The 13,949-nt window shown below is 46.1% G+C and overlaps 1 protein-coding gene across 6 annotated transcripts in view; it reads left to right on the forward strand.

Moving 5' to 3' along the window:
* Positions 1 to 13,949, forward strand: part of ltbp4 (latent transforming growth factor beta binding protein 4) — a 59,686-nt gene that overhangs the window by 41,296 nt on the left and 4,441 nt on the right. For 4 of the 6 annotated variants that reach the window (XM_003448974.5, XM_025898153.1, XM_019367663.2 and 1 more), the window contains 26 exons: positions 2,125 to 2,301; positions 2,396 to 2,533; positions 2,941 to 3,225; positions 3,722 to 3,889; positions 4,174 to 4,305; positions 4,802 to 4,927; positions 5,187 to 5,300; positions 5,562 to 5,681; positions 6,580 to 6,693; positions 6,800 to 6,919; positions 7,107 to 7,226; positions 7,456 to 7,581; positions 7,696 to 7,821; positions 8,126 to 8,248; positions 8,986 to 9,117; positions 9,278 to 9,403; positions 10,042 to 10,185; positions 10,982 to 11,239; positions 11,345 to 11,416; positions 11,730 to 11,858; positions 11,951 to 12,091; positions 12,336 to 12,488; positions 12,859 to 12,957; positions 13,052 to 13,211; positions 13,285 to 13,553; positions 13,741 to 13,893. In XM_003448974.5, the coding sequence (XP_003449022.4) occupies positions 2,125 to 2,301; positions 2,396 to 2,533; positions 2,941 to 3,225; positions 3,722 to 3,889; positions 4,174 to 4,305; positions 4,802 to 4,927; positions 5,187 to 5,300; positions 5,562 to 5,681; positions 6,580 to 6,693; positions 6,800 to 6,919; positions 7,107 to 7,226; positions 7,456 to 7,581; positions 7,696 to 7,821; positions 8,126 to 8,248; positions 8,986 to 9,117; positions 9,278 to 9,403; positions 10,042 to 10,185; positions 10,982 to 11,239; positions 11,345 to 11,416; positions 11,730 to 11,858; positions 11,951 to 12,091; positions 12,336 to 12,488; positions 12,859 to 12,957; positions 13,052 to 13,211; positions 13,285 to 13,553; positions 13,741 to 13,893 (3,825 nt within the window). The remainder of the gene's footprint in view (positions 1 to 2,124; positions 2,302 to 2,395; positions 2,534 to 2,940; positions 3,226 to 3,721; positions 3,890 to 4,173; positions 4,306 to 4,801; positions 4,928 to 5,186; positions 5,301 to 5,561; positions 5,682 to 6,579; positions 6,694 to 6,799; positions 6,920 to 7,106; positions 7,227 to 7,455; positions 7,582 to 7,695; positions 7,822 to 8,125; positions 8,249 to 8,985; positions 9,118 to 9,277; positions 9,404 to 10,041; positions 10,186 to 10,981; positions 11,240 to 11,344; positions 11,417 to 11,729; positions 11,859 to 11,950; positions 12,092 to 12,335; positions 12,489 to 12,858; positions 12,958 to 13,051; positions 13,212 to 13,284; positions 13,554 to 13,740; positions 13,894 to 13,949) is intronic. The other 2 variants (XM_019367660.2, XM_019367661.2) reach the window with 2 other exon arrangements.

Raw genomic sequence — 13,949 nt, forward strand, 5'->3', positions numbered from 1 at the left:
GAGAAAAAGTTATTTCGCAATACATATCGTTATCGTTTTATCGCCCAGCTCTACCTATAACACAGTAGGCAGTGAGGATTTGGCTCTCTGCGCCACCTCAACAACTGACTTTCAGCTTTAACTTGAGGGGCTTTTCAAAAACATCACAGCCATTTTTGTCTTAAGGTGTAAAAGGCTGGGCTGGCGAGTGTAATGATGTCACTTAAGATTTTCAATATGATACCACAGGTGTGTCTACTCACCAGTATTTGCAAACCCAGTCTAGGACACACAGACAACCTGCAAACTGAAATTGATCAAATAATATAACACAGGACAAATTATTACTACAGAAAGGCCAAATATGAATGTGTCAGTGTAGTTTATTAGAGAAGCTACACAGTGTTAGCTGATTTTAACTTCAAACAGCCACTTAACAGGTATTAAAGTTACACAGGGCTAATACAGCATTGCTGTATTTTGAAGTTTAAAGATGTTCTAAACACAGTTTTTCTTACAAAGAAATGTTGATTTACTCTGAGCTTTCCTGAAAATCTGAAGATGAGATTCCTCGGACTGGGGCTCAGACCTTCAGCAGGAATAATGAGAGGACTTCTGCGTTTTTAAAGGTCAGCTGGTCTCAGTGAAATCTTTGTTCTGCTTAAAGTCGGCACATCTCGCTGTTCTTTGGGGAAAATCAGGGAGAGGTTCAGTGCTCAGATGGTTTTTGTGAAGCCTGACCGGTGCTCTGCTTATTCCGACCGGCATTCAGTGAATCAGAGGAGGAGGAGCTTCAGGATGCTGGTCTATCCGGTAACTGATGACAGCGCTCTAATCAAAGCTTTATTTTTAACAGTGTGTCTGTGTTTGGGTTTGTGTGTTTTTCAATCTCTATCCTTTCCTGGAAATATTTTTTATATCCAAATTATTGTTTTGTCAAATTGAAGGTCTTTTGTTTGACATCCACATGGACTTGGACAAGCAGCAAAGTGGCTGTGCTTTTTCTATTGTTCTACTTCCTGTTTGTGTTTTAACCTGTGCTCAATGGGCTGAGTTATCCCCTCGGAGCAGCTCCCTCCCCAGAATCTAGAGTCTGTTTCCTGTAAAAGAAATAAAGCAGAATAAAAAACAAACCAACACTGAAGCAACTGAAGCTGCAGTTCCTCTGACGTCCAGCAGAGGCAGCAGTGAGTCAGTCCCCATAGACTCCCATGTTGAAGCTTTAGAGCAGAAATAAACACGTTTACAGCCTGATACACAAACTGTTTGATTTTTACAGATAATTTTCTCCTTCATAACAAGAATGTTTGCACAACTCACATGTTTGGATAATGTTGAGGCTTACAGTTTGCATTATTAGGGGCGTGGCCTATTTGACTGGCAGGTGGATGGTGGCATAGGTGTCTGTAGCTGTCTGCTAGCTTCACCTGAACTGGACCTCTGGACCGTGTTTGTGCTGTTGGAGCCTTTTGGAGCCTTTTTAATGACATTATGTGACCAATAACGTGGCTGCTGTGAGGTTACTGTAGTAACAGCCTGTCCACGAAGGCGGAGCTCCAGTTTCAATGAGTGAAATTCTTGGAATTTACTTGGATGTTACTGAACACTAACTGGCAGGTATGGATGAAGTTTCCTAGCCTAACTATCTTGGTTAGGAAGGAACGCTTCGTGCTCATTTACTCTTTTTGAGGAGTTGCCCCCTGCTGGTCAGTAGAGAGAATGCAGCTTTAAGGCATTTCAGTGTTGGTTTCATTTTTCAGACCCAGAATTTGCGCCCATCTTTAAATCCGAGCGGTGCCAACACTCGTGTCCTCTTTGATAGAAGCCATTATCCAGATGTTTGCATGGGAAGTTACTGAGGTTGAAATCCTCGTGAAACCGCGTCTGCAGGCGGTTAAACTTCCATCTGAATTTAGATCTGTTGACACGGCCTGCTGATGTTCTGTGTCGTCGACGAGCTTCCTGTTCCTGCATCACCTGCCACATCTGTGTTGAGTCTGCCTGTGTCGTTTAACCTGAGCGGGTCGGGGTACAGCATGTACTTGTTCTGCATGCAAGCGCTCTGCTTCAGGTCCCGGCCGAGCTTCGGGTGGTTCATCTGTGTAACGAGTCCCCCTCCTTCCTGTGTGTCCTCCTCTTCCTCAGCCCAGAGTGTCATATCTGAGGAGAAGGGTCAGTGTTACCGGGTCCTGGGTTCAGGTCTGGGTCCGTCCTCCTGCTCCCTGCCTATCCTCAAAAGCATCACCAAGCAGATCTGCTGCTGCAGCCGGGTCGGCAAAGCCTGGGGACCCGACTGCCAGAGGTGTCCGTACTTCGGTTCAGGTAGGTTCAGGAGGATGACGTCACGACTCAGCTTATTTGGTTTCAGGTGAATTTTCAGGTGTGTCCTCTCTCTTCCCTCTGTCTCCTCCTTCAGTGGCCTTTAAGGAGATCTGTCCCGCTGGTCCTGGTTACCAATACTCGCCTTCAACTCTTAAATTCAACCAGAGAGTCAGCGAACCGGAGGGGGGCGGCAGAGCTGTGCTGGTAAACGGCAGCAACAAGGACAACCAAGGTACCTGCTGAGCACACAGCATTCTGCCCACCGGCTGCTCATGCTTCTGTCATGGGAGTGTTGGGTCTGCTCCACCTTAATGATCAATAATAACAATAATAATAATAATAAATAAGAACCAGTTTCCTTATTAATGATTTTAATAAATGAACACAGCAGCTGCTGACAGATAACTGAGCTCCTCTTAAACTGAGCTTAAACTGATCCAGAATCGTATTTAATGCCATCACCGTTACACTGCAGCGTTTACAGCTACATTCTGACTGTTTTAGATGAGCTCTTGTTTGAAGACGATTTGTTTTTTTAGGATTAAAAAAATCACTGGTTGATTACGATTACACCTGCAGATCGATTTAAACAAAGATAGATGTGTTAGCCAGCATGATGAGCCTGAGTCCCCCCTGCAGGTCCTGTTTCTGGGTCCAGGTCTCCACTGAAACCCCCTCCCTCTGGTGGGGCGAGTACTTCCAGTGCCACAGGAGCTGGGACCAGACCCAGCCCTCCCCAGCCCCAACCTCAGCCCCACCCAGGCGCAGGCTTTCCTGCCTCCTCCTCCTCCTCTTCGTCCTCATCCAGGCCTGTGCAGCCTGGCAGTGCTGGCACCTCGGCCACACAGGGCAGAACCCGGCCTTCACAGAGCCGACCTGATTCAACACAACTGAGACCTCAGCCTCCGTCTGCCGGGAGCCAAGGTAGCAAAACAGCGAGGTTTTATTTTCTGAATCATCGATAAACACCAGAAACACAGTTTTACTTCAACTTTACAGACAGTGAGACGGTTTCAGATGTAGAGCAGAATCCTCTTTTGGCACTAAAAAGCTGTTGGGTTATGTTAAAGAAGCCTTTTCACACACGTTTGCACAAACATGAACACAACATGATTTACTACAACCTGCAGCATATAAAAGCATCTAACACTGTGGGGTCTCAGTTGGCTCCGCCTCTGTTTTTTATTATTGCAGTTTTATGTTTAATATTAATTTCCCCCATTATTGAATCGAGGCTGAGTGGTTCGTTAAAAACTTACCAGAGCTTTTACTATTAAAAACTGCATGCAGGAAGTCTTTGGCAGCGTTTATGTAAAAACTTTACCTGCTGCACTTTGGTTTGATGAAGATGACTGTGTCCGTCTGAGAGGAAGGAGCTGCTGAAGACGAACCGACCTGTCGTTGTTGTTTCTGCTCTCAGCAGCTGATCGTTTCTCTTCGGTGCATCGGGCCGATCCACCGCCATCCAGAGGGGACTCCCTCCCCGCTCCGGCCCAGCCGCAGAGCCCCGAGCGTGGGTCGAGACCCAGCGAAGACCTCCCTCTGGAAGCCAGACCGCCCGTGAGCCCGACGCCCCCCAGAGTTCAGAGTGAGTACTGGACGGAGAGGACCGGCGTCTCGGAAGGACGTTCTTCATCTGTTCTGTCCTTTGAAAAGAAAACAGTTCATTCAGATCAAAGCAGAATCAGTTTGATAAAACTGTCTTACTCTGTGCAGAATGAAAGATTTTGTGTCCCTTAAAGTCGTCAAAGATGTGTTTATGTGAATGATCTGATGTGTAAGAGCGCTGACCTGAGGTCAGCTGCAGACGCTCGGTGATGATTAGAACGCCACAGAGGCGACGAACCTTTAACCGTTTCTGTGTGCGTGCAGCAGTACGAGGCGTGTGTGAGAGCAGGCCGGGTGTGTGTGGCCGCGGCCGCTGTGTGGATCAGCCAGGTGGGAAACACACCTGTGTGTGCGATCTGGGCTTCCAGCTCAGCTCGCAGCGCACACACTGCCAAGGTGAGATATGAACGTGTGAATCCTTCAGTCCTGTTTTAATATTTCAGCTGATAACGTTTCATCAGACTGAGAGTTTGTAACAATAAGATTTGTATATATCTCACAGTCGATCAATCGCATCTGTTTCAACCATAAAAGCAATGATTGTTATTACATATCAAGACAAATAAAGATGAACTTATTGAAAGTCATCATATTCTATCACATCATATTTATTATATAAAAAATTTCTGGATTATTTTTTAATTTGCAGTTTAACACTAATTTTCATTTTACAAATAAACAAATGAAACATAATTTGAATAGATTTCTTTTATTTTACATTCAATATTTTCCTTATTTTCTTTTCTGTGGATAGTTTCCAAATGTGTTTTGTGTATATGTACACACAGAAACTGAATGTTGTATTTGTTCAGTTGTTTTTTAATATTTTTATAATGATAATTGTGTGTGTGTGTGTGTGTGTGTGTGTGTGTGTGTGTGTGTGTTTGTGTAGATGTGAACGAGTGTCTGCAGTCTCCAGCTGTGTGTTCGGTGGGAGAGTGTGTGAACAGCATTGGAAGCTACAGATGTGCGTGTCCATCTGGATACAGAAGCAACAGCCAGCAGACCAGTTGCCAAGGTGACGGCCACTTCCTGTCTTTTTGAAACGTTGCGTTTGTTTTCCTGCCCAGTGACAGCCGTGAGACGCTTCAGCACGTCTGCACAGTTTGGACCTTTTATGATCATAACATAAACACGAGTTGTGTAACCACATTACAGGAAAATATGACTAAAAAACATGATGACAGAAAATAAAACTCTGGAACCTTTTTATTGAAATGTTGGAAAAATTGGCATAAATCAGAACATGTTTAGTAAAGGTTTGTTTGGCTCCTCAGACATCGATGAGTGCCAGCAGAATCCCTGCGTTAACGGTCGCTGTGACAACACGGCGGGCAGCTACAGGTGCATCTGTCGGCTTGGTTACAGGCTCGTTGGCAACACCTGCACAGGTAAAGGGCCGTGATGCCTCAGCTTAATTCATTTCTGGTTTAGAGACGATTTCCAGACAGCCTCACATGGTTCTGCATTCTCACGTTAAATGTGTGCAGACTGCTCTAAACACTCAGTTTACAGGAGTTTTTTCAACTTTTGGGTTTGTATGATGCCATAGAGAGTCAAACAGCCAATCAGAAGACACCTGGCCTTAATCATCTGTCTAAAACTGACTGAAAAATCTGCTATAAATGACATCAGTGATGTGTGTGTGTCAGACGTGGATGAGTGTGCCGACCCTCTGCAGTGTCCGGGTCAGGAGTGTGTGAACACTCCGGGCTCGTTCCGCTGTGTTTCCTGCCCGCCGGGACACGGACTGCTCAACAACGTCTGCAGAGGTAAACAAATATGTTATAATATATTAATAATTATTTTTTAATTTAAATAATTCAATAAAAACATCCAGTTGAATTTTTTCATTATAAAATACAATTTTACAATTAGCAGTATAGCTGAAAAATATCAGGAAAGAATTCTTAGTAAACTCTATAAAAACGTCTCTCAGCTGCTGTTTCATTCAGACGCTGTCGTCACAATCTGCCGTCCAACTATTATGTTTATAAACTATTATAAAGTCTTTAAGCATTAATATTCATATATTCCCAAACTGAATAGATATTGGTAAATATGTTACTTATATTTGTGAAAATGACAAGATTTCTGTAAATATATTCATATAAAAGTTATATCAGGAAAATGTGAAAAGATAAATATAAAATAAAATATAAATTTAAAAAAGTATCTGTAAAATAATAGTGCATCAGAATATATTTGTGTTGTGTGATAGATGCTGCTGAGCTCTAATAAAAATAAAAAGTATTTGAAAATGTTTGTAACTATTGAAAATTATGAAGGTATCCCAAAAATTTTAAAACAATACTAACATGCAATAAAGAAGGTAGAGCGGTCGCCCCACGATCAGAAGGTCGAGGGTTCAAATCCACCGAACGGCTACCCTGAGGTACCCCTGAGCGAGGTACACACTGCTCCCCGGGCGCTGGGTGAATGGGTTAAATGCAGGCCTACAAAATTTCCCACGTGTGGGACTAAAAGGAGTTTAAAAAACAGTAAATTTGAACCTTGTTTCTCTCTGTTTATAATCGTTTTGTTCTTTTTTTTATTAAAAAATGGATCCTGAGCTGTCAGCGACTGAAAAACCAAAACGCTTTCCTTCCTCCTGAAACTCGCTGACGTTCCCGTTTGTTTACGTTTCCCTCTTTCCCGCTGTGTCTTCAGACGTCGACGAGTGTCGTCAGAATCCCTGCTCCAACGGCCGCTGTGAAAACACGCCAGGGAGCTACCGCTGTGTCTGTCACCATGGTTACAAGCTCCAGAACAACACCTGCACAGGTACACATCACAGATAGTTAGTGATGTAAATGTTAGAGTGACATCATACGAACAAACTGTGTGTGTGTGTGTGTGTGTGTGTGTGTGTGTGTGTGTGTGTGTTCAGATGTGGATGAGTGTGCAGAGCCATCTCAGTGTCCCGGGCAGATGTGTGTGAACTCTGTGGGCTCGTACAGATGTGTGTCCTGCAGAGCAGGATTCAGACTGACCGACAGACAGTGCACAGGTACACACACTCACACACCCTCAGCCTAACCTAACTGTAACCCTGACACTAAAACCACATTTAGATTCTTAAAAGTCTCTTCAAACTCGTGGGCACTTTGTCCCTGTAAGGGCTGTTGGTCCCCACAAGTATAGGGTCCTGTCCTCACAAAGATGTCTAATCACACACACACACACTCTGTGTGCAGATATAAACGAGTGTGAGGACGGCGACTCCTGTCCCGGTCAGCGGTGTGTGAACACTGAAGGCTCCTACAGGTGTGTGGACTGTCGGCAGGGATACCACAGCGTGGATGGAGTGTGTACAGGTACACACACACACACACACACACACACACACACACACACACACACACACACACACAGGAGCTGATCCTGTTTAGAAAGCAACATCACGTTTAGACTCATCACCGTTTCATCATCCGTCCATCCTCAGCTCGCAGTGGCAGAAGGCGGAGCCTCTGAGCAAATCAGTTTTCATAGAAACCAAAGGAAATGAAAGGCCAATCAATGATGATGTCACTCTCTGTGCTGCAGACATAGACGAGTGTGCGAGCGGCAGGGCGTGTGAGGCAGAGCGGGTCTGTGTGAACACCGTCGGCTCATTCAGGTGCGACTGTGCCCCCGGGTATCGAACCTCCGGCCTGGGAAGGCAGTGTAGAGGTGAGGTCGCTCTCTGCTAGTTAAATATAACTTTACCAGATGTGGGTGGTGATGAGGCGCCCTCGTACAGAACGGTGTGTTAAACGGATCATTTTAATGTGTGTGTGTCCTCAGACATTAACGAGTGTTTGGAGGGAGATTTCTGTTTCTCCAGAGGAGAGTGTGTGAACACGCCTGGATCCTACACATGTGTGTGCTCGCAGGGATTCACGCTGAGTGAGAACCGGACGGCCTGCCTCGGTGAGTCCCGCCGATCAAACGGGGAACGCTTCTTTGGGTTTGTGTGCACGTCCGTATTCAGACATTTAAGTATTTCATTTAATACCACAGCATCCTCATGACCGTCTCAGGAAAGCAGGACTGATGTCGGAGCTGTTGTGCTGGATTTATTACAGTCAGGTCCAAAAATGTTTTGCACCTGTGCAGTCAGCGCCGGCCTGCAGAGCCCACTGACATCACTGCATGCTGCGTGAGATGCTCTGCAGGCCTTCGGCTGCTGCCTGTTTGTGGCTCTTCAATTCTGTCTTCTTGTGTCTTTGTGCAGACGTGGACGAGTGTGTGAAGGCGGGGGTGTGTTCGGACGGTCGCTGTGTGAACACCGAAGGCTCGTTCCAGTGCGAATGTCAAATCGGCTTCACCACCAACCCCGAGGGGACTGCCTGCCTTGGTACATGCACGCACGCACACGCGCGCACGCACACGCACGCACACGCGCACACACACACGCACGCACACGCGCACGCACACACACACGCACGCACACACACACACACACACACACACACACATATGTAGTTAAAGACATGTTTGTGCCAATCTCAGTTTACATGGATTCCTAAAACAGTGACTTTGAACTCAGTATGAGGGTTCCACCTTTAAGTAAGTGTGACACCTTCAGCCCAGGTTAAGTAGGCCTGACCTGTAAAGGAGGTCGTGAACCTGCAGCCTGTGTGTCCATCTCCTCATGGCTGCCAGCACCATCCAAAAAATTGACCAACAGATAAACTGAGAAGGGATTCAGACAAAATGGTAAAAAAATGAATCGTGACAAATAGAAGAAGAATATTAAAACAAGTTCTTTGATTTCCTGTGAGCCAAAGAAAGAAGTTAAAATAGGGCCGATGTATTCAAAGCCTTCATGGGTTTCCATGAGGTGCATCGTGTAGTGGTTCAAAGCTCTTCTCCATACAGTCTCTGTAATCTGACCAGCAGTGGTCTTATAAACGTACACCGAGCTGCACATACTTACTCATATATATTAACTGGACCCAGTACTGGACCCTGAGGTACTCCATAGGAAGTGTTGGCCTCATGTGAATCAAAGTTTCTATTACTGATGTTTAAGGGCAATCCAAAGCTGTGAACCTTGACGTCTAACGACCTCTGTCTGTCTGTCTCTTTCAGATGTTGATGAATGCGTCTTGTCCGGTGGTTCCATTTGCGGGTCACAGCGATGTGAGAACACCATTGGTTCCTACAGCTGCCTCACTAACTGTGAGCCAGGCTACAAGGTGAACCACGCTGGGATCTGTGAAGGTGAGTCTGAGCACATGTTACCGATGCTTCAGCATCTACCTAGAACAAACGGTGGAGGCAGCTGGACGAGGGAGGCCTCATCTCTGCTTAGACCAGACGAGTCGTAGAAAACGGATGGACGGATGGACTTGACTTCCTTCTCGTTTCCTCTTTCAATCAGATATTAATGAATGTGCCAACACGACAGTGTGCGGCGCCAACGCCTACTGTCAGAATCTGTTTGGAACTTACCGCTGTGTTTGTGACCAAGGGTTCACCTCCAGCGCCGATGGAAAGACCTGTGTGGGTACGTGTTAGAGCACAAGTGTGAGGATTCATGGCTTTTGGGTCCTTGGGTCTAAAAAATACAAAAAGACATTTTAACACTTTGGATCCTACAAATGTTTTTTTCAGCATCTCAATGTTTGACCCTCTAAAGCCTAACCTGTCGCTAGGATCAGACGGGTGTTTTTTTTCAACATCTGTAACTCCTGAACCATTTGCTCAACTAAAAGAATTCCAACGGTTCCTGAAAGCAGCGACTCTGCACTTTTCAATGATATTAGGGTCATTACGGTGATCCCAGGCACGGAGTCACAGCAGCCCCGCAAAGACGGGCATTTTATCGGGCATTTGGCTTCTTTTTACTGAGTTTCATTATTGTTTGTTTTTGCTGTTAACTCTGTTGTTTTGTGTTATTTCCCAAAATTTGGACGTGTGCCTGAGATTATTGTAATGACTCTAACACCACTGAAAAAGCACAGAGTTGATGCTTTCAGGAACCGTTGGAATTTTTCAATTGCACCAATGATTAAAGATTTACGGTAATCTGACCTAAAACTGACGGGAGCGCGGGCGTTCTTTTAACGGATTAATTAATTAACCCATTCACCTTTATGTGAATGAAATGAAATTACTTGATGCGTTTGTGTATGTGTCTTTCAGATGTGGATGAGTGTGTGTCTCTGCCAGGTGTGTGTGGCTCAGCTCGTTGTGAGAACGTCGAGGGGTCCTTCATGTGTGAATGTGACCAGGCAGGTCAAAGCTACGACACGGCAGCTAGACAGTGCGTCCACGCTGCAGCTCTAGGTAAACACATACAGGGCGATATGAGACTACATGGCTGCTGTGTAGCTGCTGCTGCACACGCGAGCCACTTTGCAACCCAACTCCATCCCAGCCCCATGCTGTTAATAAGATTTTCATGTCTGTTGTTGCTGTGGGGGCCTCTTCCATTGCTGCAGATGGAATAACGATCCTTGGACTTTCTTTTTCCCAACTGCCAACCTCTAACTCCAAAAGCTGCAATTCCTCTAATAGCCACTTGAGGTTGTAGTGAGCCAGTCTCCCTGTTAAAACATCCAGCTTTAAAACAGAAATAAACAAAATTGACCCATTCTTAACAACAGTATGAGAGGAGAATGATTTTTAGAACTGACCTGACTAATTTTATTAAGGCTTAAAGTTGGCCTTGTTTGACACAGGCGGCTGTAGCTGCTAGCTGTCTGCTAGGCTTCACCTCAGCTAGCTAGCATGCCTGAACTGAAACGCTCCTCTGTGTTTGTGCTGTTTGAGCTTTGAGCAATTATTGGATCAATAAAAAGGCTGCTGTGAGGTTATTGTTCTAAAGAGGTCTGAGCTCTGGTTCTGCTGAGTGAAATTCTTGGATCTGTGTCCTGGAGCATGCTAACCAAGCTTGATAGCATTAGCTGATATCTTGGGTCACTTCTGGCTACAGGAAAAACTGTATTTTGAAATAACCAGTGTAAGTTATGATGGTCGCCAAAGATGACCTCGCAGTGCAGAACAAAAACTAAAACATGCCAAACACCCAAACCCGTTAAGTAGATGCTAATTAAACTTTCATATTCTCATTTTTCTTCAGAAACAGACTCAGTCCGTGCCCGCCAATCCTCTACCTCCTCCTCCTCTTTCCTCGCCAGTGTGGTGGAGCTGTCTCCGATGCTGCTGCCCCTTCCTCAGGCTCATCCTGGCGAGCTGAGGGAGTGTTATTACAACCTGGCAGAGCGGGGAACCTGCAGCCTGCTGGCCACCAACACCACCCAGCAGGAGTGCTGCTGCACACTGGGGCAAGGCTGGGGGCTGGGCTGCCAGTACCACCCCTGCCCTACAGCATACACAGGTGGGAAAGCTTGTGTTTATAGTGAATGCAGGCCACCTATCAACCTATCAGGACGTCAGAGCTGCGCTTTGGTTCATTTTCTGATAAAGTCTTTCTGTGTTGCAGCTGAGTTTCTAACTCTGTGTCCCAGTGGGAATGGATATGTTACAGAAGGACCAGGAGCCTTCAGCTACAGAGGTACAAACACAGACAGACCTCTTTAACCCTGACCCCACTGCATTTCACTTCCTGACTGATGATGTTACTGGGTCACAGAATGTCCAGTCGGCACAGATACCGTTTCCAGATGTTTTCAGATATTTGCTGTGTTTTCAGAAAGCTGGGAATTAGTAACCCAGAAGGTATAAGAGTGTTTTTAAAACCCTCAGACTCAGAAAGTCTGGACTTTAAAAAACAGGATCAGTAACAATCCGTATGTCACAACGCTGCAGGGAGGTACAGCAGACATGTCTTTGAGACACGTGTCCTTTTTTTGTGCCTCTGTTGCCAGATGTGGATGAGTGTAAGCGTTTCCATCCAGAGGTGTGTAAGAATGGCGTGTGTGTCAACAACATCCCGGGATACAGCTGCTACTGCTCCAGCGGATACGTTTACAACAGCACGCTGCTGGAGTGTGTTGGTACGCCGAACCGAAGCTCAGCAGCTTAATTTGCTCAAACTGATTTGCATTTCTGTGTCAATAAAGTTTTTTTCCCTCCTTGTTTGTGTCAGATCATGATGAGTGTGAAGAGGAGAGCTGTGTGGGAGGGATTTGTGTGAACACAGTAGGTTCGTATTACTGCAGCTGTCAGCCTCCTCTGGTCCTCGACGACACCCAACGAAACTGTGTCAACTCCTCCGACCTCAATGAGGGTAAACCTGAGCTTCCTGCTTCTATTTCTCCTCCCTAGAAATAATAGAAATATCCTTTATTGTCCATCATCAGGGAAACTCAGGTGTTCCAGCAGCACAGTTACAGGCAGAGCATGGAGCATGCAGACTCACACAAAAGTCAAGAAACTAAGCTAAGCTATATGAATAGCAATATGCATAACTTCCTGCCATCAGTTTTGCTTTGCTTTCTCTGCTCTGGTGTTGACTTCTTCATGCTCTCCAGATGAGAACCTGTCCCTATGCTGGCAGCACGTGACGGCAGGCCTGATGTGTCAGAGCGCTCTGCTGGGAGCTCAGGTCACCTTCACAGACTGCTGCTGTCTGTACGGGCAGGGCTGGGGGATGAGCTGCGCTCTCTGTCCTGCCACCGACACAGGTAAACAAAAGAACCACTGGAAACTGTAAAAACATCTGGTGTCTCCTCAGGAAGGCAGTTAGGAAGACGTTGAGAGGTTTTATTGTTTTTATACCTCCAGAAATCAACAAAAGCTCCAAAGCCGTGTGTTTTCAGTGTTGTAGATTTTGAAGCCATTACCCCGACGCTGTGACATTTACAGAAGATTTTGAAGTTGTTAAACTGGAATTTGAATTGGGAAGTCTTCCTGTTTGTCCTGCTGTCAGCGTCTGTGGAAGATGAATTTCAATGTAGAGGTCACAGCTGTAGTTTAAACATCTTAAATATCATTATTTGGTATGACGACCCTTTAGCATATTTAACAGATTAACTGGCCCTCGTCTCCCCACAGCGGAGTATGCCAGTATGTGCAGTTCGTTCCCTCCTACACCTCTTTTCCCGGGGACTTATCCGGACTCAGAAACGGAAGCAGGTCGAAGACGAGGGAGTGGTACAGAAAACTGTTCACATTTCTCTGTTTTATTTTGAGTTTTAATCTAAAGCCGAGTTTAATTTGACTTTCTCGTTCCTCCTCATGAACTCAGCTTCTCCAAACCTGCCTCCTTATGGACTCGACTATTTCCCTGAGATTCCCAGCAGAGACTACGGTCACTCTGACTATGACGATTACTCTCCAGCAGAGGGCAGCAGGTCAGGCTTCAGAGGGAGCCTGCCAGATGAAACGTATCGTAGGCCTGAGTACAGGTGAGACCAAACTCATGGCTGTCTCTGTTCTAATAATGATCAGGTTACATTAACAGATGTTTGTATGTCACAGCACTGGTTACTACTCCGAGGGAGACTACAGGCCTCCTGACAGCTCCCAGTCCAGACCGCCTCCCTTCCGCATTCCTCCAGACCCACGAGCTGACATTGGGTTTGGAGTCCAGCCCGACAGTCCTCCTCTCAGCCTGGCACCGCTGCCTGGAGGTCGCTACGAGGAGACAGAGGAGGAAGCGGAGGACAGGGCGTGGAGGCCGGGGCCGCCCTTCCCTCCTTTCACCGACAGGAGCGGAGGAGGAGGAGTACCGAGGAGGCTGTATGAGAGTGAGTCCAGAAACAAAACTTTGATTTAAAATGCAAAGAAAAGTATAAAAACGTGCGAACATAAAGCGCTGCTTCAGTGCTGAGGCCAAAGGTCGAGGTGGACCGGGTCAGGCCAGGTGAGCAGCAGGTGAACTACTTGAAACTACCAACACGGTGAAGCCTGGTTTCTCCTTCTCTCATCTCTCAGGGCGTTACGAGTCGTATGCCAGCCTGAGCACAGCTGAGGATTGTGGGATACTGCATGGCTGTGAGAACGGCAGGTGCATTCGTGTTGCAGAGGGTTACACCTGCGACTGTTACCAAGGATACGAGCTAGACATGACCACTATGACCTGCATAGGTAAGGCTGCAAAGAAGAGCACAGATCGCTATGAGACAGCAAAGAAGAAGATAAAC

Source organism: Oreochromis niloticus, linkage group LG14 (genome assembly GCF_001858045.2).
Source record: "Oreochromis niloticus isolate F11D_XX linkage group LG14, O_niloticus_UMD_NMBU, whole genome shotgun sequence".
In the NCBI taxonomy this organism is placed as follows: domain Eukaryota; kingdom Metazoa; phylum Chordata; class Actinopteri; order Cichliformes; family Cichlidae; genus Oreochromis; species Oreochromis niloticus.